We start from the raw sequence: 27,897 nt of genomic DNA on the forward strand, positions 1-27,897 counted from the left end.
GCCACTGAGTGAGGCAGGGTCAACGGAACTTGATCCGGATGGTCCAGTTTCAATCTTGTTGTTGGGATGTGTTATCTTGTATGCAGAGGGGGTTCGTTGCTTTGCGGATGTTGATGTTGAGTGATTAGATCAAAGGTTAAACAGATGCGGCTTTCGGATGCAGGAAGTAATGTTTATAGTTTTTCAGCTAATTATTATATTTCCTTTTATCCGAGAAGGGAGATGAGTACTTTCGAATCAATGGAGTCTTCTACGAACGACCCAGTTACGTTGGAAACTGTAAAAATAATCCAGTGTTAGTATGGAGTAGTGAATGTTCGAAGGAAATTGTGATTACTAGAACTTCTCGCCCGATATCCTCGTTCGTCTGCCGTGTAGGTGGTCTTGTAAAGAAGATTGTTCGGGCCAATAAAGGAGTATGAGCCTTCTTCTACAACAACTTCAACGCCATTCACTACTTTTCGGTAAGTTTTTCGTCGAACCATTGTACCGTCGGAAAGAACATGCCTGTGAGATATGAAAATCGATAAATAAAATAAATTATAGAATGAAAGGTTTGAAATAAAATTATGTGCAAAAATGTCAAACTTTTTTTTTCGTTTGTTGTTTAATTTGCATGGGAGCCCCTTTTCCAGAAGTGGGAGGGGTTGCGAACCATCATAAGAGCCTTCCCGGTCCCAAAAACCTCCGCATACAAATTTTCACGCCGATAGGGTCAGTAGTTTTCGAGTCTATAAAATATTACACTGACATCTATAACCTTACGCATACGTTCAATCAACCTTTTTTTTAAATTTAGTTTTTTCCTCTGTTTGACTTTCAATATTAAATAGGTTTTTCTGTCGTCGTGTTGGCTTTCAACATCAAATAGAGATTTTCATAAAAATAGAACATCCTCCTATTTTCTTCAATAATTTAATCAAAAAACCAGATTCGGTGCTTCTACTCTTCTCTTCTTCTTCTTCTTCTTCTTCTTCTTCTTCTTCAATGGCTCTACATTCCAACTGGAACTTGGCCTGCTTTTCAACTTAATATTCTATTAGAATTTTCTCAGTTTTTAATTGAAAGCTTTTCTATGCCCGCATTGAATGAGTATTGCATGAGTATGTATCTTGTGTGGTAAGTACAATGGATACACTATGTCGAGAATCGAACTCGCCATCTCCGGATTGGCAATACTATGCCTTTGCTCGCATGGCTACTGGAGACCCCATTCAACTCTTCTCACCGAAATTAATTTAATTCTGCCATGATCACAACATACATTGTTTGGTACCAACCAGTATGAACTTGATTCATCTCATTTTCACTGCTTCACTCCACTGAGCAATCATCATCCCACCTGCGGATGATAATATAGTTATTTATGCTTATTCACAAAAAAAAACAGGAACGTGCGCGTTGAAAGGTTAATTGACTTAAGATTGCTCAATATCAGATGACAGTACCATGGGTGCTGCCTCGTGTAGAGCATAAAAAATTGAAAACATCAAGTCATGCTATGGAAACGAGATCAAAAATGTAGCACTGCTTGAAGGATGCGCTAGCCTGTATGTGTACGATTACTTACAGGAAATTAGCCTAGCCTTACGAAATTAGGGGCACAAGCTTTCTGTTATTGTTGCATGGTGAAAGGAAGAAAAATTATCCACCTGAATGTAACAAGATCTGTGTCTTTTATTGTACTTCTCATAAGTTGAGTCGGGATCATATTGCTACGGAAGTTCAGTTAAGTGTTAGCTATGTTGATTGAAATATAACAATTACGGTACACAGTGGCGTAGCCAGAAAATTGGTCTGGGGGGGGGTTTCCTGAACATTTTTTTTTTCGAAAAAAAACTTTCTTCCAAAAATTTTGTCTTTGGGGGGGGTTTTATACCCAAAACCACCCCCGTGGCTACGCCACTGACGGTACATGATTTCGTTTTTGTAGAGAACATATATACTCAGCACACCTGTTCAGCTTCCGAAATAACTGGATCGGATAATGCTCTTTTGGCGTTCAGTCAATATTTCGGGTAACAGGGAGAAACCACAAACGATGGTAATCCCCTTTTTTGCGGCTGTGTTTCATAACCAAAGCGAATAGATAGTTGCATGCATGGTGACACTGTATCGGCAGATGTGTTTTGCTGTTTCACGGCGATGACTTGATTATTAAGATTCCATTTCCTTGAAGTCTTGATAGGATTGCATTATTCCCTTACATTGTTTCACTAATGCCATGACCAGGCGATTCTTGTGACGTCACGACTCACTGCATCGTTTCGATTTTTTCGGAGGCAGGTCTATTCAAGCGTGGAGGGCTAATAAAAACCGGTTTCATTGAAATGGAAATCATGCCCCGTTCGCTAATGTTTGGGATTTTTTTAGCATTTTTTTTTGGAAGACCTAATGTCAGTTACTACGCTTATGGGACTCTTCTGCCTTCAGCGAGTATTGATGTGCTGGTGATCGAGACGGCATGGTTACTTCGAATGATATCGCTGAGATATAGAACGATCACTCTAGTACGATCATTTGCCTAAGAAAGATGAACATGGGGCTCCGTTTAGTTCGTGTTGTTTGGTTTGCTTGTTTAGTTTTCTTACGGTTCGAACATGCGCAAGGAAGCGAAAATGCTGAAGAAAGTGAAGTTGTTATCAATAACTATATCAACAGATTACACGAAGACAGTTATCTGCTATCGTAGGTGTTAGTGTTTTTATTTCGTGAAAATTAAATCTGACTCCAAGTCTTTTTTATTGTAGATATACACTGAGTGATGGTCAGTTTCGGTACGAAAGAGGGCGGTACAAAACATCTGTAGATAAAAGCAAAGAACCTGTGTGGTACGTGTCAGGCAGATATGGATATAAGTCCCCTGATGGTCAGCTGTTTCGATTTAGATATACAGCTGATGAGAACGGTTATAGGTAAAACTGAATAGTTCGAGTGGATAGGCAATGTAAATGTTGACTAATTGTGTTCTACACTTGAATGCTTTCAGACAACATCAATTGACTGCTGATGAGAACTTCGAGAATGGGGGAATAGTTGGAAATAGAATTGATTTAAAAACCTTGACTTCGTTGGTTGGATAATGGAATGTGATGCGTTAAATTGGTGCTAAACTAGTAATAAAATAAATGAACAAGATTGTTGGTTGTTAAAAATGTTCACTGGTTAAGTTTTATTTAGTCTTTAAGTCCAACTTTCTATTATATTGGAATGTATTTTAATATGCTCACGTAGTAAAGCTGAAAAAATAATAATAATTAACGTTAGATTTGGATTCCAGGAGGCTTGTCCTTAAACTGTTCAAGTAATGGCCACAGCCTGATATGTGTATGATCGTAAACGGAATACTTCAAACGTGTGGTGATCCAGAGATGGCGGCTGCAGAACTATGAAGAACACCTAATTGGTGATGTGGCAGACAGTCCTTATGGAAGTTATAAACTTGGTTTTTGAAAAGAACGAAGCTTGTGACATTTCGAATTTCATGATTCTCCATGAAAAAACCTAGAATGTGCTTTTCTCATGTATTGTAAAAAAACTTGGGGCTACGGATAGAGTTTAAACGATTGTCAAAAAATCTCCAAAGAGGTATTGAGCACTTTGAGCATGGCCGAGAAAGTACACGTTTAAGTCATCTCATGCTAATTATAGTTCGTTTGATACAAATTTAAATTTTCTGGGGTTAAGTCAAATATATCGAGGAATTCAATATAAGTAAACAGCGTGATTCATTTAACATTCGGTAAGCTAATTTATTCAATTCAGTAAATCGACGAGCTCTTTGCAATTTATTTAATGAAGATAAACATAATGATAATTAGATTTGAGAAAATCGTTATGTGTGAACACTGAAAAGAAATTTGCGGGTTTAACGCAAATCATCTTGAAAATTTGATTCGATCGAGTTCGCAGCTCCCAGGTTAAAAGTAATGAGAAAAACTATTTTCATCAATTTTCATCTACAGCGGCCTGCATTTTTTTTTTGCATTAACATTAGCATTGAGCATTTCGCACAAATTCATAGGTGATACAAGCCTGGACTATTGTATGAGAGTAGCATCACTTTCATCCGTTACCACAGATATTGATTTGGGACTAATCACTATCTCTTAGATAGAAGCACTCTCCAATAGTCGAGATCTGTCCTGGCCACGTCCTTGCGAATGCTGAGGAAGGGGAAGGATGGTTAGCTGGACACCTACTCTACGACCTCTCATAGGTGCCACGGGAGGTTTTGGATTTGTTAGTGTGGAAGGTTATAACAGTAGGAAACGTTTCGGTAGAACGTGAAACACCGAAAGAACTAAGATAGAAATACAAAGTAGGAAAGGAACAAGCCTGGACTTGAACCCACGACCTCCTGCTTATAAGGCAGAAGCGGTAGTCACTAGACCACCGAGCTCGTCTTACAGTGGCCTGCATTTTTTGCTAATAACTTAATTCTGGTGAATCTATGAAAGGTCGAAAAGACAAAAGGTGGAAAAGACAAAAGGTCAAAAAGGACAAAATTTCGATCAAGAACAAGTTGATAACAAGTTGGGTGTATTCCAAAGAAATTTGTGCTATGCATTTAACTACAAGCAGACATAATAACACACTCAGCTCTTCAATCAAAGTTGAAGAATGAGCCATTTTCAAAGAAGGAGAAATTACTATGAAACAATATTATGCATATCTAAATAGTTCTGTTAGAGATAAAACAGATTGTTGATTCGGAGTAAGGGTATGCGATAACACATTTTTTCCTGACGAAACGAAACGAAACGAAATTAGAAATGTTATTGTTGGTTCGAAACGAAACGGAACGAGATTCAGATTTACTTCCGAGACTTTGAAACGAAACGAAATCGAGGTCCATTTGATTCGAAATTTTATGAAACGAATTTTTTTTCCGCGGAATTTTTTCACCAAGTAAAATAAATGCTATAGGAGGAATCTAGCTCAAAAGGACATAAGTAACAGATCAGTTTTGGACTTGTTCACCATTTTCAAAAGTATGCCTCTCACCATAAACAACATACGAATATTCATCGCTTAATATTTCCAACAGACCTCAGTAAAAATAAAAAAAAGCTGATTTTTTTACTGCAATCAACAGATTTCATATTGATTGGATCTGTTCACCATTTTGAAAAGTATTACAGATTCAAAGTGCCACTCGTCCATTTTAATCAACATCTTGGGTAAAGTCTCCAGACAATTTTTTATCCAAATTTATGAAGATTTATTGATTTTCCAAAATGGTATTTTCAACCAATATGAAAGTATGCGTTGATTGCAGTAGAAAACTCGACTTTTTCTAAATTTTTACAGAGGTCTGTTGGAATTAATAGGCGAGCATTTTTTTGGTTATGGTGAGGGGCATTTTTCATCCACCACTTTTTTCTATGGAGTATTGTCTATTTAAGTCTATTGTCTATTTTTGGAAGATAAACGTACATATTGACTGGTAGGTTTATTTGCTGATTTCCAGTAAACTATTTGCTGTGTTTTAGCAATAAAAAATAGGTGAGTGTTTGCTGAACGCTAGACATGGTCAGACAATTCAATCAAAATTGACTTTTTTGCTATTCAGTTGGTAGCTCTGACGAGGTGGTCGCCAGTGTAACCAAATTAATTTGGTACAGAACCGTCAAAAAACCTTGAGAAAAATGTATAAACCTTCAGCTTTTAAATATAAACTAATTTTATGCCAACAAACTCGAACGCAGACATTTACGTTTATTGCTAAATATTAACTTTTGAAACCAGCAGCACGTCCAAACTAACATCAAACTGCCCTACGGAAAGCGCGCCGCACCGGTTCGATTGTTGTTGCACTTGAATAATCTGGATCTGCAGGATCTAGGAAATGTGAGAAAATTCTAGTTTTCCATGATAAACGGAATCAAAAATATCTGAAGGTAAAAGTTTAGGTCATCACAAGTATCTAAATCGGAAAGATTTGAATCAGTTCCAGAATCTGAAATAAATGAGATATCAGAGAATGCCACACATCTGGAACATTCTCAAAACTGCAAAGATCTTAAAATCAACTAAATTAGGAAAACTTCTGAAACATCTTCTTCTTCTTCTTTTTATTAGCATTACATCCCCAACTGGGACATTGGCGCCTCGCAGCACAATCATTCCACAGTTATTAATGCGAGGTTTTTTTTAGCCAAGATACCATTTTTGCATTCGTATATTATGAGGCTAACACGATTATACTTTTATGCACAGGGAAATCGAGACAATTTCCAATCCGAAAATGGCGTAGACCAGCACCGGGAATCAAACCCAGCCACCCTTAGCATGGTCTAGCTTTGTCTTACCGCATGGCTATGGAGACCCCCCTGAAACATCACCATCTCCATTTCACTGTTTTTAAACAATGATTGTTCAAACTGAATACTTTCAAAAGACAACGGAAAACGGACAATACTCAGTACACCAGTGAGGAATATTTCGCTTATCGAAGACTTTCCACAACTAGCGCACAGATCGAACAATCGCCTCATAATACATTAGGGGAAGGTGTGGACACTTGATCCCCGGGGAGACTTGATCACCCCCTGTTTTCTCGAGAATTAAAGTAGTTTTGTTCTATAGTATTTTTTTAGTATAGATCCTCTAGACAAATGATCTTTATGTGGTGAGTTATTTTTTGGATTGACAACATTATTTATTCTGCAGGGCGGTTTGTATATTTTGACCATCCTAAAGATTTTTTTATTGGCCACGCAAAATTTTAATAACTTTTCATAACAATGACCAAATGCTTTCGATTTTTCACAGCACAAAGCCATAAATATGCTTAATGACCTGTACTGATGAAAATGTCAACATTCCATCTAAGTTTTAGGATATTTGAATTTGAAGTAATTGCCTCAATATGGGGGCACTTGATCCCCCATTAGTCACCCATACAAAAATTTGGCGAAAAAATTCAAAAAAATATAAATCTGTTCTCAGGCTTCTAATTTTTTGTAGATTTGACAGGATCGATGAAGGGTTGGCAGGAAAAATTATTTATTGCGTAGATATCATAGAAAGGGGATCAAGTCTCCCCAAATTTTAGAATTGCATGTGCAGCCGAATTCAATAACTAAAATCGTTCATGTATACGCACAGCAATTCAAAAATTCCACGTATTTTGAAGGAAAAATATTTTAAAAATCTGAGGACACCTTTCTAGTTTTATCAAAGCAAGTTCTTGGAGAGGGATCAATTTTCCCCGAATATTTTAAAAGTCGATTTTTGACAGCACTCCAAAAAATCGACTGTGTATCAATAACAACAATAATTTAAAGACTGTCTTACATCAGTTAACTTAAATACTATATTTCTTAGAGAGCCTGTGTGAAAATCGCGTATGTTTATTTATTTTTGGCTGTGATACATCGGAAATCAGAAAAAGGGGTCAAGTCTCCCCTACATATTACTTACACAACTCAGTCAAAATGTTTAAGTGGAAAACTAAATGCGTTTCTGTTAAAGATACTCAATTGTATTACGTGATGAGATTTTGTGAAAAATTTATATGTTTAAAATTTTGAATAGAGTTTGTATGTTATTGTAAGTTATTCAGCGGCGCAGCCGATTTTTTTATGATATGAAAGTTTGAAATATTAGAAATTAATTTCGAAATTCCGCGAAATTCCGTTTAATTTCATTAAAAGTATGATTTTTCTGTCGAAATTTTTGAAATAAAACGATACGAAACGAAATCAGAATATCAGATTTCGCCACACTCAAATTCCGCGAAATTCCGCGGAATTTCGTTTCGAATGCCCTAAAACGAAATTTTTCGAAATACCGCATATGCTTAATTCGGAGACGAGCCAGCCTCGGGCTGAAAGTCTCTTTAATAAAGACAAAAAAAAATTGTTGATTTAGGAATTGAATAAAACTTGTATTGCGCGAGACAGAGTTGTCCTATACAGTTGGCATTGTTTTTTTTTTATTTTTCACTATTTTTAACAATTAAATAAAATGCATTCAATGAGTGCAAATAATAGATGTATATCAAGGTTTAATAAATGTCACTTCGATCTGTCAATATAGGTGCGCACATTGATGTATTTGATGTGCGGCGTGCTCCATTTTGACAGATCGATGTGACATTTAGAAATCTTAAACATCCATCTATTAGTTGTACTTACTGAATGAATTTAATTATAATTTGTTATAAATTGTGTAATTTTGATCTTATTGACCTTTTGTTTCTTTCGACCTTTTGTCCCTTTCGATATTTTGTCCTTTCGACCTTTTGTCCTTTCGACCTTTTGTCCTTTCGACCTTTTGTCCCTAACCCCATTTTGGTATTACTGCAATATTTTTTTACCATGTGAATCAATCTTTACGTATGGTAAAATTCAAGTTATATCTGAGCGTAGGTAAAATTTTCTGCTAAATCGGTTTATGGGCAACCGCGATCTAGAGCTCCAATCCTTTGACCATTTTGTAAGGAAAACGGCAAGTGGGCACTTTATTTTGCCGGCCAGTGTATTTGCGTTAATAAGAGTACATTTCACTAATATCTATTTGTTACGATTGTAAGACATTTGCCAGAATAATTTTTGCCAGAAACCCATTTGCCAGAATGGACCATATGCGAGAAAGCCATTCCCCAGAATAGACCATTTGCTAGAATGCAATTTGCCAGAATGTACCATTCCCCAGAAATAGTAAAACTGCAAATTTCGATTATTAGTGATAGGAAAATAATTATATTAAGAAAGTAATTTTGCATAACGGGTATTTGGCATTATTCACTAATAAAGGGATTTTCGGTATAATTAATTTTCATAAAAGATATTATTTAACATATTAGACAATTTTCAGAGAGATAGATACTATTTATATATTATGTTTAAAACCAAACAATCTGTTTTCGAATGGATATCATATTTCTTCGCCTCGTTCCAGACGCCGACTTCATTTCAATAATCCAATCATATCTACAATTGGATAATATCACTTTAAGTCATACTGGACAGCTATTGAAGAAGTTATATCTACAAGTCTAGGTAAAATGTTTACTTCTAAAGAAGGAATCATATCCACAATTGCCATATTCAAACATGGGCACGGACAAACACCTACTTTTTAAGAAGGGATAACATGTACCCTTGCCTTAATCGGAGCAATCTCCTTCTTTTTTCTTAATGGTTCCTAACCACCATTACTTTATTTCTAGCAAAAGCCTATTTTCAAAGATGAGATCACATCCACCACTGCCTCAAACCGAACAAGCGCCTACTTTTAAAGAAGGAATAACATCCACCATTGCCTTCATACGGGCAAGCACCTACTTTTAAAGAAGAAACTACATTTTCCATTTCATTAATCTCGACAAGCGCCTGCTTTAAAAGAAGGGATCACATTCATCATTGCCTTAATCCGGACAAGAGCCTACTTTTAAAAAAGGAGTTACATCCACCATTACCTCAATCCGGGCAAGCGCGTTCTTTCAAGAAGGAATCACATCCACCATTGCTTTATTCCGGGCAAGCGCCAACTTTTAAAGAAGAAATCACATCTTCCATTTCATTAATCCGGGCAAGCACCTACGGGATCATATCCACCATTGCTTCAATCCGGGAAAGTGCTTACTTTTAAAGAGGGAATCACATCTGCCATTGCGTTAATCCGGGCAAGCACCTGCTTTTAAAGAAGGAGTCACATCCACCATTACCTTAATTCGGGCAAGCGCCTATTGTTTAACAAGGGCTCACATTCACCATTGCCTTAATCCGGGCAAGCGCCTTCTCTTAAAGAAGGGATCATACCCACCATTGCTTTAATCCTGGTAAACAAAAAAATCTATTTTTGAAGAAAGGATCACATCCACCATTTCTTCAATCCTGGCAAGCGCCTATTTTTTAAGAAGGAATCACATCCACCATTGCAATCCATACAAACACCTATTTGAAAGAAAGGCAGATTTTTTCAACTTAAAACAGAAAGTTTTTGATTATACGCGTATTTTCCGGCACAGTAGAACTTTAATTGATCATGTTTATTCTAATTTTGATTCAGTTAATACTGTTATTAATTGCGATTTAAAAATAACCGATCATGAAACAATAGTAATCAATGTTGATGATAATAAAGATAATAATAATAATGTAAATAAATTGAAGTGCTGGAGGAAATATTCGAAACAAGCAGTTTCGAATCTTGTCGAAAGAAACGTTGATTTTCAAACAAATGGCGGATCTTTGGATCACAAATCAGTTGTTCTCACGAATGTCATAAAAACCTGTACCAATCAATTAGTTGAACAAAAGTTTGTATCTCAAAATAATTCGAACAGCTGGTACAATTTAGACCTCTTGCGCCTTAAACGTAAAAGGGATAAGTTGTACAGAAAATTTTGTAGACATAACAGTGATTATCGTTGGAATAGGTACCAGGTTGCGCGTAATAAATATTCGCAACGTTTGAAACGTACGCGATGCGAATATATTCAGAGGAAAATTGATCAACATCAAAACAACAGCAAAGAGTTATGGAAAATATTGAAATCACTTTTGAAACCTAGTACTAGTAAACCGTGGTCCATAACTTTTGATGGCACACTAGAACTATCAGAACAATTAATTGTAGATAAATTTACGAATATTTTGTCAGCAGTGTTTCATCGATTAATGCATCTATTGAATTTTGTTTTACCCAACGGATACTTTTGTGTGTTTTATTTTAATTTTATTTATTGTTTTTGGGGCATTAACGACTACAACGATCGCCTCGATGATGATGATGGATTTTTTACTTTCTTGACGTTATTATTAATTTAACTTTTCTTTGTGTAGTCTACAAGAGTTTGAGCCTCGCGCGCGAAATACAGATATAAATTATTTCAAATTTAATTTTCGTGTGCCACATTTTGATCTGTTTGAATGATTAGGAGTGAATGACTTTTGTATGGTTACTGCTGAAAGAGTTTTGAGTGTTCGATATAGCTATCCAGTAGATTGTTTCGCGGTTAAACTGAAACTTTTGATATCGACGGAGCGGTATCACAAGTGTTGGTGCCTGTATTGTCGAGAATCATGAATACTATAGATGCATACAAGTTGTTGAGCGAAAATTGACTTGATACGCGATTCCTGGTGAAACTTTTGAAATCTGTGCGAGAGGTATCACAAGTTTTGCATTTTCATAGAGCTGTATGTATCACTACTGATGCTTTAGCAAGATTGCGGTTTTGGAAAGATCAGTTTTTCAAATTTATATTTTTTGCTGTATAGTGATGTAAAATATTCAAATTTATATCTGTGATAAGAAATCGGATCGTTTTTCTTTTTTGGAAATCCGATTAAATGCATATCAATTAATTATCTTAAAGATAACTCGTCTAGCTCAAACCCTTGTACGGGTATGTGGCGGGACCATCATCATCATCATCCGCCATTGCCTTAATCCGGGCAAGTGGATATACCCGGCTTATGTATGCTTTCTTCGAAAGAATTACGTCTTTTCAGTACTATTATCGACCGATTGTTATATTCCTCACTAGAAAACAACTCAAAAAACAACAAAAAAGCATAATTATGAAAAATGTCCCTTATGCTAAATGACCCTCCCTTTCGACGCAGTTCACAGTTATGCTAAAAGTTTATGGCGTTATGAATTATTGCGCATACTGGGCAAATGCGTGCATGGCAAATAAGAGATGATCAATTCTGGGGAATGGTGCATTCTGGCGAATGGCTTTCTGGGAAATGGTGCATTCTGGCAAACGACTTTCTGGGGAATTATCCATTCTAGCAAAACGCCTTCTTCTGGCGAATGTCATACAACCATTTGTTACGATTTTGAATTTTTTTTCCAAAGGGCTACTCTTGGGAGAAAACAAAGGTATTTTTAATAACCCTGGAATGCAACCGGAACCGATGGGGGCAATTTTCAATCGGAAACACTATAATGCATTTCGCGTTGAATGCAACCTGCAAGAAAATCGAATGAACTAAGCATTAGTCTTTCTCATACTTTTAAATGGTTCTTTCACAAACGCCCGAATTTCATTCGGCCGAATGACAAACGCCCGAATGTAACAGATGCACGAATACCATTCGCCCGAAAAAAAACCAAACGCCGGCGACACAGCCAAACAGAATATTATTTTAGAAGAATATTTTTCCATTGAAGTTTAATGATGAATATACTTGTTTAGCATACCGTCGTGCGGGGCTTCTTTGACATGCGGGACTACTTTGTACACTTGAGTTTTTCAATATTTTGAAACATTAATTCTGTTTATAGGCATATTATAATAATTATCACTTCAGCATTTTAGTACAATACTATTTTTTGCCATTTTACATAGACCCTCTGTAAAATCAGATTACCACTGCTTATCAAAACGAGTAAAACCTTCAAGAGCCAATCTCAAGGTTTTTTCAGCTGTTGAAACTTTTGTATGGTAAATGTTGTTTTTGATACCCTTAAATGAAGGTAAGCCTTTGTTTTGCACCAGTATTTCTTTTGCTTTATCATCAAAAGTAGCCCCTAAAAAGTCATGCAACTTATTTCGTGGGGTGAACTCATAGTTTCATTGACGCTAAAGGTCATAATTGACTAAAACCCAACCGTGTAAAAAAGAATCGGGTGCCCCCGATACATGAAAAATATTTTTATTTTTCATTCATTCACGCTCATTTTTGTACATATCTTTGTTTCTTTATTTGCTTGTATGAGGGCATAAAAGTATACGGCTGTTTCTTTTAGAACACGAAGGGACAAAGGGTCGAAATTACAAAAGAATGACCTAAAGGACGCAAGGTCGAAAGTACGAAAAAATAATACATTCTGTAATCACCTTGACAAAAATAACTCTGTAAAGCAGACTATGTTTGGAAAAAGGTTAAATTTCAGAATGCAATATTAACACACAATTAACAATAATGATAAAAATGTATGACTTCCAAAGAACATTAAATATTTAAAAAGAAAGAAGAATACTATAATGAATTATTATTAGGTGAAACACGAATAAACATTAATATGCAAAGAACAGCTCATGATTTAAACAATGAAAGTCTAGAATAAAACCTCAAACTTTGGTGCATTGCTTATTTTGTCCTAATTATCTTTTTGTAATTTCAACCTATTGACCTTCGATAATTTCTCGTACAACCAAAGATATTTTATACTCTTATGTATTGATCCTCCAAATAAGGCGTTTAAAATGAGCAACCAAAGTAAAAGCTACTATAAAACCGAGGGCATTTGTTCAAGGTAGATCATCATCGGTATAATGCCGATTGGCTTGGAAGCATAATTCTGTCTTCTTCATGGCTTAGGCTATTCTTTAGTGACGTCTATTATTCTTAACGAACGACGTATATTATAAACTACCAGACCCGAAGGGCTTCGTTTAGCCTAAAATTGATTTATTCTCTTGTTAGTTATCGAGTTTCATTTGTATGGGACCCCCACTTTCCAGAAGGGGAGGGGTTTCGAACCACCACAGAAACATATCTTTCCTTCCAAAACCGCCATATGCCAGATTTGGTTACGTTCGCTTGAATAATAATCGAATTATGAAAATTGAACTCGAACCATCTTAAGAACCCCGGCCCCGAAAACCTCTGCATACAAATTTTCACGCCAATCGGTTCAGTAGTTTCCGAGTCTATGAGGGTCAGACAGACAGTAATTCATTTTTATGTATATAGATTCTCTTTCTAATGTACGAATTAGTCTAGAAAATGCCAAGAGAAAATGATCTCTTCTGCAATATGATTTTATGCTAAGCTAAGGAAGATTATCGCGATAAAAATAGCTGAAAAAATCATTAGAGTCGACGTACCAGTAATAATGGTATTATGTTACCGTATAAGGTAACAATGAGGCAACAAGCTGGCACGGGTTTCAGTATCATAAAGAATTAACTAAGAATTGTAAGACTTCGCACGTAGTATTTTAGAGACCATGAATACCCACATACATCTTCAATTTATTTGAGTATTCACCGGCCCACCAGAGCATCATCTGACTGTAATAAGTGACGCATCAAGTTACTAGGTCGCCTGGGATATCTTAAGGGCCGTCTACAAATCACGCCTTGTATTGTCGTCATCTGGGCGGAACCTCGTTACGCTGTTTTCTTTGTCACCCGGTGGTGATAGACCGGCATCCACGAGTCACCTAGGCCCAGAGAAGCCTCAGTGCAGCACCATTATCAGCGATGACCTCTCGTCCTATTCGGCCGCAGGTCTTATTCACCTTATTCAGGTTACACGGTTCCAAATTTACCAGTGTCCTGTCATTGGCAGGTCAGCCTCCGATGAGCACGAGATTCTACGCGTCCAACCAATACCCACACCCCGAGACCACCAGCCGTGGACGGCCGGTGTCGTGCTTGGTAGTTGTCTAGCAGAGTATCCCGCGACTACGGGACCACGAGAAATTATAACCTCCCGACCGTGTTGAACCGTCATCCGATCAACTGAAGGCTCCAAGCAAGTTCTACGTGTCCAACTACAACCCGGCTTGGAAGCGAACCCACTCTGGCTTCTGGAGCTGAGTCCTGTATTGCTGTAGCGGTAAATGTAGAAGCTGGTAGCAGGCAGACAAGGTACGTCCAAATAAGCCGCATGCCAACAATGGGCCCCAACGTGTCTGATCGGCCAAACCAGAACTAATCCCTTAAAGACTAACCCTAAATCGAAATCTCAAAATTTCATAAAAAAATGTTATAAAATGTGCTCTACATTTCCATTCTACTCGATTTCCCGCATGCTTGTTGTCTCTAAGGGTATGCGATAACACATTTTTTACTGACGAAACGAAACGAAACGAAAATTGAAATGCTATTGTTGGTTCGGAACGAAACGAAACGAAATTCAGATTTACTTCCGATACTTCGAAACGAAACGAAATTGAGGTCCATTTGATTCGAAATTTTTCGAAACGAAACGAAATTTAAAAAAAAATTCCGCGGAATTTTTATTGAATAGTTTTTTTTGCATTATACCGTGACCTGCCCTAATTCCGCGCATTGCCTAATACCGTGGATTTTATCCAAATTGATGAATATATAGAGGAACTGTCTGCCATGCACATCACATTATTTGGTTAAGTGGACAAATATATAGCAGAATATGTTAGCAAATTATTATTGTGGGTATTTGTGACGTAAATTAGGCGCTAAAAAATAAATGTGAAAATGTATGGCTCGACCAGCTAAAATTTTCATCTGCTTAGCAAAGCGTTTAAAATTATGGTAATATTTCCAAGTCTTGTAACTTATTTTTTTAATGATATTTACTTCTAATATCTCATAGAGCCCATTTTTACAGCTATAAAATATGAGCTGGGTACTGAAATGGTATTTAAAATTCTTGTTTTTACACTTTTATTGATCAAAACAATTGTCGCGGTATTAGGTCATCTTCTTCGCCAGTAGTGCCTAATACCGTGACTAGGCTATACCGTGAAGTTTATACTCGAAAAGATAAAACGTAACCATCAGATTGGATACATAGACCATTAGACAATATCGTAAGACATTTTATGCGTAGGATAACTAGGGGAGCATCATCCAGATGAATTACATATTGCGATATGTATTATTCCATAACTTAACAAAAGGGATGCTTCAATTGGGAGACTTGAAGATGATATACATCCAATGAACATACAAAACGTCTTTATTGTGTCGTTCAGCACATACGAATACGATATCATTTATGTAATATTTACCACAGACTATTGACGTAAATATTTTTCCTGTATAGTTTCCTTTAGAAATGTAGGTAGAGTATTTTTCATCTGAATACAAATCCTCCCATTGTCTTCAAATCTACTTAGACACTGGATATCACCTATCTAGAATCTACATAAATATGAATAAATTATTTGAAAAATCAATAAACGCTTTTAAACCGTCAATATTGAGAAGTTGCTAACTTCTCAAGGAAATGATTCTTTTTCTAGTAGGGATCTGTGTAAAACAGTAATTTTATATGACGTTTCATACTAAAATGACCTAATAATTCAATTAAAATTTGTGTATGATTCGATTATTTACATATTTTATTGTACATGTGCTTTTAAGTTCATATTTCGAGCTTGTTTGATAGGGCACGGTATTAGGCAATTTTATGCGCGGTATTTGGAATCTTCTTCGGAATGTACGCGGTATTAGGCATATTCATGAGTTAAATGTCGAACACTAATTTATTTATTTTTCATGAGTTGAAGTTCAAAACATATTTTTTTCTTCAAATGTATTCAATATTGATTGAAGCGACATAGTTTTCAAGGGTGATTGTTACAAATTAAATTTTATATAGCGAATTTATTGTGGACACGTCCTTAACCCCACGGTAATAGGGCATGTCACGGTATACATAATGCAAAAAACTAATAAAAAGATTACGAATAAAAGAAAATTAATTTTGTTTAATATTGTTAAAGAAAAATTTTGTTACCCAAATTCCATTGGTAGAATCTAGCTTAATTGTACAAAAGGACATAAGTAACAGATCAGTTTTATACCTGTTCACCATAAACAACGTAAAAATATTCATCGCTTAATATTTCCAACAGGCCTCAGTAAAAATAAATTAAAGCTGATTTTTTAACTGCAATCAACAGATTTCATATTTATTGGGTCTGTTCATCATTTTGAAAAGTATTACAGATTCAAAGTGCCACCCTTTCATTTCAATCGACATCTTGAATAAAGTCTCCAGGCAAATTTCAAATCAAATTCATGAAGATTTATCGAATCTGTGAGACTTTCCAAACAGCTGTTGGTTGCAGCAGTACACACTTAATTTTTTTACCGGGATGTCAGCAAAATGGTCAACTTTTACCGAGATTCGTACAGCCGTGCCCCAGCAAACATGTTTTTTGCCGAGATTTATGTCAAAATTGCTGGAAATCAGCAAATAATTTGCCAGCTAACAAACATCATTTTTGCAGGAATATCAGTTATTTATTTTGCTGGCGCATGGCTATGCGGATTAAGTGTGTAAAATCGACTTTTTCAAAATTTTTACTGAGGTCTGATGCGAGCATTTTTTTGTCATGGTGAGGGGCATTTTTCATCAATCATTTTTTCTCGACCTTTGAAGATAAACGAGATCGTGACTGCTAGACGAAAACCTTTTTCGTTTAATCACTTCACCTCTCACTCACTTTTTGTGAGAACGATTAGAAAAATTCTATGGTGCGCTGATGGGAGTCGGACCTTAGCAATAACAGCTGTGAGATGCTCTTACTCTAGCAACACCATTACGCTATCTGCATGTAGGCATTAGGCTACAAACGTCCCGGATTATGCGGGACAGTTCCGGGTTCAGCCTACTTGCCTCACATTGCCTGGTGCCCCGGAAAACGTTCTCCATTCCATGAAGAATCTGTAAAGCCTGGAAATTCAAACTATTGGAAATATAATGTAAAAAAAAAACTATAATAGATCTGAATAATTAAGAGAATATAGGGAACTTGAACCTACTGAAGTTGAGGGTCTTGAGGGTCTACTGAAGTTATAGGATGAAGGTGATTTTGAGTACCCAAACAATTTTCGCAATATCAAAAATACACAATCAGTTTTTATTTCTGCAGCTCAGCATAATAAAGAACAGACTTCCGTACAAAATACGGTTATTTGCTGATTTCCAATAAACCATTTGCTGTGTTTTAGCAATAAAAAATAGGCATACGTGTTTGCTGAAAGCTAGGACATGATGTGACAATTCAATCGTGTCTGCCTTGTTACTATTCAGTCGGTAGCTCTGATAAGGTGGTCGCTCGTGTAACCAAATTAATTTGGTATAGAACCTTCCATACAATATGTTTCAAAAATCGATATTTATCTTCCTCGATAGAAACTATCTAAACTCGATAGAAATATCCATTATTTATGTAAGAGAAGCGAAAGTTACAAGCACAAAAGATTTCACTTGAAAAAATATAACTGCTAGATGGAAAAAAATTGAATATAATGCTTAAAATAAACAGTTATAAATCTTTTCAGACCTTGAGAACAATGTATAAGGCTTTAGCTATTAAATGTAAACTAATTTTATGCCATCAAACTATTGCTAAATATTAGGGAGAGTGCTAGTAATGGACCCCCTGAACAAAAACCAAAAGTTAACGCTGGAATCAACGATTTCCTGCAAATTTCCATTGGATAAAGTTGCTTCACATATCATGGTAGTTGTTTTTGGCGTGCCAATAAAATAAGTCTCAAAATGGTGTTTGTAAGAGTTTTTTTTCCATCAAATTTTCACGGTAGGTAATCATCCAATCTTCTTCTATATACATAAAAATGAATTTCTGTCTGTCTGAACCTTATAGTTTTCGAAACTACTGAACGGATCGTGAACGAATAGAAATGCGTGGTGCGGGGCAAGTTGAAACAACGGTTCAAAACGTCACCCTCGCAATTTAAAATGATTTTTTTTTTCAGAATTCACATTGGTCCGTAAATACATTCGGATAATATAAATTTAAAAAAGGGTCAAGCTTCTGAAAATTTTCGCCCATCCTGTCATGAATGCACTGAAATTTCCACTCAAGAATAGAATTAAAAGGGGTCATGTTCAAACTGCATGGTCTTGTTTTGAGATTCTTAATCTACTTTTCCTCGTAGTGAGTACTGGCTTTCAAAAAAAAATAAAACAGAGCATGTAACCATTTTGTTAAGTCCACCTTTCACTTCGCTAGTCCCCTATTTCTTCAATCGAGGGGTTTGTGAGAGATATGCTGGATAATTAATGTGAATTTACGAAGAAGCCACAAACGAATTGATCAAGCGCACAATTCAAGCGAACCAAATAATTAACCATCCTGAAAAGTAATCTGAGTAAATATCAAGATGGACAATTCAAGAAGGATTTGATTTTCAAAATTCTAGAACAAAGCCTACTATTTTATCACTTTTCCTTGACAGGAGACAATTCAACATTTACATGGGACTCTTATGAGTGTCCTGGCAGTACAGTCACCATACCAACCTTGTGCATCTTGAGTTTCACTGAGTACTATATTTTGTTTTGGATATTGCAAAATTGGCTAATGTCTGTAATAGGGTGGCTCAAAAAACACTTTTTCAAATTTTTTGATGGTGCCGCCCTCTTATTGGGTTCTATTTGATGCCCTGATGCTCTGGACAAAATTTCAGCCAAATCGGTCAACGCAACGTTTGGGCGGTGCTAAACTCGTTAGAAGTTTATATGGAAAAATGTATGCAGAAACATCCTAAAACAGTGATTTGCAATTGGACGGCACAATTTACGATCAAGTACCATGGTACTCATTCAGTTCTTGTAGAATTAAATACAGAATGTTATGCTGAAAACCGCGAGAAGATTAGAACTTATTAGGCAAAGATATTAGCATTTTACTGGAGTGTTGTAGGGGTGAATTTATTTCTTTTCAAAGGTAAAAGAAACGAAATTTGCTCAAACCTCACTTCAGAGAAATGCTAATAACTTAGCCGGGCAAACTCTAATCTTCTCGCGGTTTTCTGCATAACATTATGTCTTAAATTCTTCAAGATCTGAATGAGTATCATAGTTCTTCATAGTAAGTTGTGCCGTCCTGTTTTTGGATGTTTCTGTATACATTTTTGCATATAAACTTCCAATGAGTTTAGCACCGCCCAAACGTTAACTGATTTGACTGAAATTTTGTCCAGAGCATCAGGGCATCAAATAGAACCGAATAAGAAGGCCCATCAAAAAAATTGAAAAAAGTTTTTTCCATACTAATTTGAGCCACTCTAGTCTGTATATATCGCAGTGTTTCAACTTGCCCCGATACGTGGGGAAGTTGAAACGATGCATATAAATATAATATAACTTTAGTATACTAACTATTTATAAGAAAGTTTGGTAAGGTTGCTAATTTTTTATGTATAATCTTTGCCCCGAACTAGCAAATGCCGCAAACGAACTCAAAATTTATCGAAGAATGATTTTTTTATAGCACTACAAATTTCAACTTTGAAAAAACCTTTCAACTTGCCCCACGACCTTATAAAATTTTAAATAGAGTTTGAATGGCTTTATTCAGCGGGGCAGCCAAATTTTTTTACGATGTGAAAATTTGAAATATTAAAAATTAATTTCGAAATTCCGCGAAATTCCGTTTAGTTTCGTTAAAAGCATGATTTTTCCGTCGAAATTTTTGAAATTAATCGATACGAAACGAAATCAGAAAATCCGATTTCGCCATACTAAAATTCCGCGAAATTCCGCGGAATTTCGTTTCGAATGCCCTAAAACGAAATTTTTCGAAATACCGCATATGCTTAGTTGTCTAGTCTTGATTACGTCTGATTCCGTGTAGATAAGGTCCGTGTGTTCCCTCAAGCAGATGTTGCGTGCCGACCCTGAGATAAGACCCTAGTGAGCTAGTAAGGAGGACGTTAGGACGTCTCCATCACTGGCGTGAGGAAGTCAAAGGAGTTACAATTAGTGACAGGTCCAAATTGTTTAATTCGCAACAACTGATAGGAATACATTTCATGCGCTGTAAATATATTGGCAGAAAGCTATTATTTTCCACTTTTCGGGTAAAATGGTATTAATTCATTAATATATTGTTTTCTTTTTGAAATCACTTCCTCTATTATATGGGACATGGACAAGTAATAGAGGTACTTGCTAACTGCTGTTTCTATTATAGTGAATCGCATTGCACAATGGTTCACAAAGCCAAATCAGGTGGAAATAGCTATTTTGTTTAATTCGCAACAAAAGTTGTTCCTCATAATAAGGACATTATTCGGGTGTCGATGAAAATTAGGGTGGTCCTTATTTTCGTGAAATGAAAATTTTGCTTAAAAATGTTTTTAGCTCTTAAATTTAAAAATGATAAAAAATGGAACAGAAATCCCCGTGGAAAACAACCGATTAAACTTGTCAAAAGAAGAGTTTGTACAATCCCATTTAATTCCACCACTTAATTGTACCTTGGCAGATACGTATCTAAATCGAATCAAGTACGAGACACTGAAGACGACCTTACTGTTGAGGTCGAAATACGTATCTGTCAAGGTACAACTAAGTGGTGGAATTAAATGGGATTGTACAAACTCGTCTTATGACAAGTGAAGACAATCCACTAAAAAGCTCAAAATAATTTTCTCAACCGATTAAGATAAGTTTCCGAAATTTATTTATTTATCATCAGACTAAGGCCGGAGTGGCCTGTGCTGCACATAAAAGACTTCTCCATTCAGCTCGGTTCATGGCTGCACTTCGCCAACCACGCAGTCTGCGGAGGGTCCGCAAGTCGTCCTCCACCTGATCGATCCACCTTGCCCGCTGTGCACCTCGCCTTCTTGTTCCCGTCGGATCGTTGTCGAGAACCATTTTCACCGGATTACTGTCCGACATTCTGGCTACGTGCCCGGCCCACCGCAGTCTTCCGATTTTCGCGGTGTGAACGATGGTTCTCCCAACAGCTGATGCAACTCGTGGTTCATTCGCCTCCTCCACGTACCGTCCGCCATCTGCAACCCTTTCCTTTCCTTTCGAAAACTCCCAGTGCGCGTTGGTCCTCCACGAGCATCGTCCAGGTCTCGTGTCCGTAGAGAACTACCGGTCTTATAAGCGTTTTGTAGATAGTCAGTTTGGTACGGCGGCGAACTCTATTCGATCGGAGCGTCTTGCGGAGTCCAAAGTACGTACGATTTCCAGCCACTATGCGTCTCCGAATTTCTCTGCTGGTATCGTTATCGGCGGTCACCAGTGAGCCCAAGTACACGAATTCTTCAACCACCTCGATTTCGTCACCACCGATAGAAACTCGTGGTGGGTGGCTCACATTGACCTCTCTTGAGCCTCTTCCTATCATGTACTTCGTCTTCGACGTGTTGATGACTAGTCCAATCCGTTTAGCTTCGCTTTTCAGTCTGATGTAGGCTTCCTCCATCCTCTCAAAATTACGTGCCATGATATCAATGTCGTCGGCGAAACCAAATAACTGGACGGACTTCGTGAAAATCGTACCACTCGTGTCAATCCCTGCCCTTCGTATTAATCCCTCCAAAGCGATGTTGAATAGCAGACACGAAATACCATCACCTTGCCGTAACCCTCTGCGCGTTTCGAAGGGACTCGAGTATGCCCCTGAAACTCGAACTACGCACATCACCCGATCTATCGTCATCTTGATCAACCGTATCCGTTTATCCGGAAAACCGTTTTCGTACATCAGCTGCCAGAGCTGGTACCGATCGATTGTATCATATGCGGCTTTGAAGTCTATAAAAAGATGATGTGCGGGCACAATGGCACATTGTATTCGCGGCATTTCTGCAATACCTGACGTACGGCGAGCACCTGGTCTGTGGTAGAGCGTTCACCCATAAATCCGCCTGGTACTGCCCCACGAACTCTCTTGCAATTGGTGTTAGTCGGCGGCATAAAATTTGGGAGAGTACCTTGTAGGCGGCGTTCAGCAATGTGATTGCGCGGTAGTTGCTACAATCCAGCTTATCGCCCTTTTTGTAGATGGGACACACAACACCTCCCATCCACTCTTGCGGCAGAACCTCATCCTCCTAAACGTTGGTAAATACCCAGTGCAGCGCTCTAGCCAGTGCCTCACCACCGTGTTAAAACAGCTCTCCTGGTAGTTGCTCAACTCCCAAGAACTTTGTTGTTTTCAGCCGGCCGATCTCCTCCTGGATTTCCTGGAGATTCAGAGCCGGAAGTCGCATGTCCTGCGCGCGTGCTCCTAGGTTCATTACCATACCGCCACCGTTGTCTGCCATATCGCCATTCAGGTTCAACTTCTCATAGAACTTTCGTGTGTTATTAGCGCGGTACAAGTTTCCGAAATATGAGTGACTTTTTCGTGCACATACATTCATTCACACATAGCCATCACTTTAACTTTTCGAGCTTGGTCGTTTGGTATGTGACACTAAGGGTCTTTGGGGAATGAACATATATATCGGCAAGCTACTTTCGCGTCTTGAAGACCTTTTAAAAGTTGTCTGAAGACGACTTCGGTAAGAAATTTAAAATAAAAAGTTTTCACGGAAAACTGTTTTTTGTGGGTCCACTCTACGTTCAAATAGGAAAAATGCTCCTGAGCTACATCTTTACAGAACTATGGTTACACCTATTCCTGCAACTAAGATGTTGAGTTTTCTGTTTCATGAAGATAAGGACTACCCTGATTTTCATCAAAACAGGTCCTTACTATTAAAAACAACTTTGTGCAACAAAGTTTTTTTTTCTAATTTTACTATTTGTGGCTCAAAATAGCTATTTCCATCTAATTTGGCACAGTGGACCATTGTGCATTGGTTTCTTGTGGGATTTATTATTATACACTGAGCTAATTTCCTCGATTATTGTTATATGCATCGCATATAATTCTGCACTATTAGAAAATCATATAGAAAATATGTTGGAAAGAAGATGTTGAATAAAAGTTATGTGCAAAATCATCATAGGAGATTTGAACGCTAAGGTTGGCCAACAGGAGGAGTTTAGACCGACTATTGGGAAGTTCAGCGCACACCGGCTGACGAACGAAAACGTCCTACGACTAATTGATTTCGCTGCCTTCAAGAATATGGCCATACGCAGCAACTATTTCCAATACAGCCTTCCGTATCGGTACACCTGGAGATCAGCACTGCAGACAGAATCACAAATCGACCACGTTCTGATTGATGGACGGCACTACTCCGACATTATCGACGTCAGGACATATCGGGGCGCTAACATCGACTCTGACCACTATCTGGTGATGGTGAAACTGCGCCCAAAATTATCTGTCATCAACAATGTTCGGTACCGACGACCGCCGCGGTACGACCTAAAGCGACTGAAGCAACCTGAAGCATTGCCGGAAGAGGGTGAGCTCGATGGGGCCCCTCTTGAGGACTCTTGGAATACAGTCAAAGCAGCCATTAACGACGCAGCGGAGAACAACGTCGGGTGTATGGGATGAAGTCGACGGAACGATTGGTTGAACGAAGAATGTAGAAAGATTCTGGAGGAGAAGGACGCAGCGCGGGCGGTCGTGCTGCAGCAAGGTACCCGGCAGAATGTGGAATGTTATAGACGGAAGCGGAGACAGCAGACCCGCCGTTTCAGGAGAAGAAACGCCGCCTAAAAAAAGCAGAGTGCGAGAAGATGGACCAGCTATGCAGTGCTCAAGAAACACGCAAGTTCTATCAGAAGCTCAACGAATCCAATGTTCAGGGATAAGGAGAGAAGCATCTTGACGGACGAACATGTGGTGATCGAAAGGCGGAAACAGCAATACGAGGAACATTCGAATGGCGCTGAGAGTACAGGCGGTGAAAGTCAAGGCAGCGGAGGAGATGACTACGTCAGTTCAGCAGACGATGGAAGCCAACCAGCCCCCACCTTGAGGGAAGTTAAGGATGCCATCCATAAGCTAAAGACCAATAAAGCAGTTGGTAAGGATGGTATCGGAGCTGAGCTCATCAAGATGGGCCCGGAAAAGCTAGCAACTTGCCTGCACAAACTGATAGTCCAAATCTGGGAAACTGAACAGCTACCGGAGGAGTGGAAGGAAGGGGTCATATGCCCCATCTACAAGAAAGGCGACAAGCTGGAGTGTGAGAACTTTCGAGCGATCACCATCCTTAATGCCGCCTACAAAGTGATATCCCAGATCACCTTCCGACGTCTTTTACCATTAGTGAATGAGTTCGTGGAAGTTATCAAGCCGGCTTCGTTAACGCCCGCTCAACAACGGACCAGATCTTTACTGTTCGGCAAATACTTCAAAAAGGCCGTGAATACCAGGTCCCAACGCACCATCTGTTCATTGATTTCAAGGCGGCATACGACAGTATAGACCACGTAGAGCTATGGAAAATATGGACGAGAACAGCTTCCCTGGGAAGCTTAACAGACTGATCAAAGCAACGGTGGACGGTGTGCAAAACTGTGTGAAGAAACTCCAGTTCGTTCGAATCGCGCCGGGGACTAAGACAAGGTGATGGACTTTCGTGCCTGTTGTTCAACATTGTGCTAGAAGGTGTCATGCGGTGAGCCGGGTGTAACAGCCGGGGTACGATATACAGATCCAGTCAATTTATTTGTTTTGCAGATGATATGGACATTGTCGGCCGAACATTTGCAAAGGTGGCAGAGCTGTACACCCGCCTGAAACGTGAAGCAATAAAAGTTGGACTGGTGGTGAATGCGTCAAAGACAAAGTACATGCTTGTGGGCGGAACCGAGTGCTACAGGGCCCGCCTGGGAAGCAGTGTCACGATAGACGGGGATACTTCGAGGTGGTCAAGGAGTTCGTTTACCTTAGATCCTTGCTAACGGCTGATAACAATGTTAGTCGTGGAATACGAAGGTGCATCATCTGTGGCAGTGTGGCTTACTACGGGCTCCAGAAGAAACTAAATGTGTCATGTACAAGACGCTAAGAAGACCGATAGTCCTCTACGGACATGAATCATGGACAGTGCTCGAGGAGGACTTGCAAGTACTGGGAATATTCGAGAGACGGGTGCTTAGGACCATCTTTGGCGGTGTGCAAGAAGACGGTGTGTGGCGGCGAAGAATGAACCACGAGCTCGCTCAGCTTTACGGCGAACCCCGTATCCAGAAGGTAGCTAAAGCAGGAAGGGTACGATGGGCAGGACATGTTGCAAGAATGCTGGACAGCAACCCTGCAAAGATGGTGTTCGCTTCCGATCCGGCAGGTACGAGACGACGTGGAGCGCAGCGAGCGAGGTGGGTAGACCAGGTGCAAAACGACTTGGCGAGCGTGGGGCGCGTTCGAGGATGGAGAGATGCGGCCTCGAACCGTGTATTGTGGCGTCAATTTGTTGATCTGTTCAGAAGTAGACTAAGTAAATGAAATGAATGGTTGAACGCATATCCAAGCTTGGAACGACGAAAATAGCTAAAATGGTGGTTGTAGATCGCAAATTATGAACTCAAGTACGGCTTGGATGACCCGGAATATCTTAAAACCACCTTTCCATGTCTCCTGGTCTTCTGAAGTATGTTATGGACATGGTAGAATGTATATCCAAACTTCTAGGCAAAAACAAAACGAGTGTCGTGGCTGTAGACAGCAAGTACTGAACTCAAGGAAAGTTTGGATGACTCAGGATATCCCAAAACCATCTTACCATGTCTCTTGGTCTTCACGAATATGGTATGAACATATTTGGAATGACGAAACATCTAGAGTCGTGGTTGTAGATCGCAAGTTCTGGACTCAATGACGCTTTATGACGCTATTATTATTCTTTAGAAATATGTTATGGATAGGGTTAATATATATCCAACCCAAAAGTGATGAAAAAAGCTCGCATGATAATTATAAATAGCAAGTTAGAGGATCTAGTACATCCCGAAAAAATATTTTTCAACTTGTTTTGTCATTTTTCCATGAATTTATTAATTCCGAAAACAATGGAACACATCAAATTTACTGGGTAATACCGCTTAGAAAAATTTGAGTCTGAAAGGGTTAAATTAGGATTGTCACCAACACATCACTAGTCAGGTTGATTAAACTTGCTAACCTCATGAAGATCCAAACCCTCGGATCGAAACGTTGGCAATGATTTGAAATTATCAACATTTTCAAGTGACTGAAAGCCTAAAATCCTGAAAGCCGATTACTAGCAACTAATCCAGTCGAAATCCTTAAAGCAACAACATCACCAAACTTTGGATGCACAAAAGAGGTCGATGATACGAAGGTTAAAGTTGGAATCATATTAGGTATACGATTTCTGCTAAGCTAAAACTAAATAAGTTTCTAGCCATACTGAAATCATTTCTCGTATACGTAAAGGCTATATGTTCATACCGAAAACAAACATTTTATAGAAGGCCCGGAGACGAATTGAGGTGATGGATGTCTGTGTGTGTGTATGTATGTGCGTGATTATGTCTGTACGTAAAAAAACTCAATCATTTTCGGACACTTAGCCTCAGCCGAACTACTTGCGTCAAGTTTCACCAACGGAAAAGCATGTCCCATTGTTCCCGATTGAAAATTGGCCTTTTATTTGAATCCAAATTTACGACCAAAATACTAATTTCAAAACCAAGAAAATAGAAAAAAATCACTTTTTTTTGGCACTTATGCTCATCCGATTTGCTTGCAACAAGTTGCGTTCGATAGGAAGTTTTACAATGAATATGAATAAATGTGAAAAATAAGACTTATGCGCCTATTAGTTTTATTTCAGACTTTTTTATATGCCTCTCAATCCCTTTGAACGAACGAGAAAGGCATCATCACAGCTAGGTGGATTAATTATAATTTGTTCTTTCAAATCGGCACTTGCACCCCAAGCTTTGAAATTGTTAACTGTATTTATAGATTGAAGGATCACGAGATTATTGTTGTAAAACAATTTAATTAATTGGCATCATGTTGTCATCGTTAGGATTTATTAGGTCTTGATTGGCTAACCCAAAATATGGCACCATCTCGACCTGTTTTTTATACAGCCCCAATAAATCTTTCCAAATAATGCCGTATCATAATATTTCAAAATACTCAGCTTATAGCCCACTTACAAATAGATTGTTCCATTGCCTTCCTTTTCGTTGAGAATGGAATCGATTTCAATATTCCGATAGTTATCATTCGTCGGACGGGAGCTTACTTTCACCCAAATAATCACGAGAACGTAAATACACAATGGCACTACTTTCATGCTTCCTTCTGGATATTAATTTTTCTTCAAACAATACTTTCGTTCAACACTTCTGGTAAAATTCCACAACTTTGAACATTAAATCCTTACTATACACATCGTTAAACAATTTTCTTCGATTTTGAGAATACTTCCTACTTCCTAGAATGTGTAATACTTAGCGTAAAATTAAAACACAATGCCCTTTTTTTCGACACCCGCTCTATCGATTCGCTTAATCGATACTATCGTTGCATGCGAAG

The 27,897-nt window shown here is 38.2% G+C and overlaps 1 protein-coding gene and 1 long non-coding RNA gene across 2 annotated transcripts; one reads left to right on the plus strand and one right to left on the minus strand.

The window, feature by feature from the left end:
- Positions 1–172: 172 nt before the first annotated feature.
- On the minus strand, positions 173–27,897 carry LOC134203603 (uncharacterized). Its single transcript, XM_062678485.1, has 3 exons — positions 27,516–27,897; positions 338–507; positions 173–277 (listed from the first exon to the last, which is right to left on the minus strand). Exons 1-3 carry the CDS (start codon positions 27,653–27,655, stop codon positions 207–209), a joined length of 381 nt encoding a protein of 126 aa, XP_062534469.1. The 5' UTR covers positions 27,656–27,897; the 3' UTR covers positions 173–206.
- On the plus strand, positions 2,541–3,163 carry LOC134203607 (uncharacterized). Its single transcript, XR_009977652.1, has 3 exons — positions 2,541–2,688; positions 2,751–2,915; positions 2,990–3,163. It is a non-coding gene; the product is annotated as an uncharacterized LOC134203607 (long non-coding RNA).

Source organism: Armigeres subalbatus, unplaced genomic scaffold (assembly GCF_024139115.2).
Source record: "Armigeres subalbatus isolate Guangzhou_Male unplaced genomic scaffold, GZ_Asu_2 Contig1982, whole genome shotgun sequence".
Classification (NCBI taxonomy): Eukaryota; Metazoa; Arthropoda; class Insecta; order Diptera; family Culicidae; genus Armigeres; species Armigeres subalbatus.

Coding starts and splice junctions, on each gene's coding strand:
- LOC134203603 (XM_062678485.1), bottom strand. CDS start 27,655: ATGAAAGTAGTGCCATTGTGTATTTACGTTCTCGTGATTATTTGGGTG. Junction 508..27,515: donor GGCAATGGAACAATCTATTT/GTAAGTGGGCTA, acceptor CATATCTCACAG/GCATGTTCTTTCCGACGGTA. Junction 278..337: donor ATATCGGGCGAGAAGTTCTA/GTAATCACAATT, acceptor TTATTTTTACAG/TTTCCAACGTAACTGGGTCG.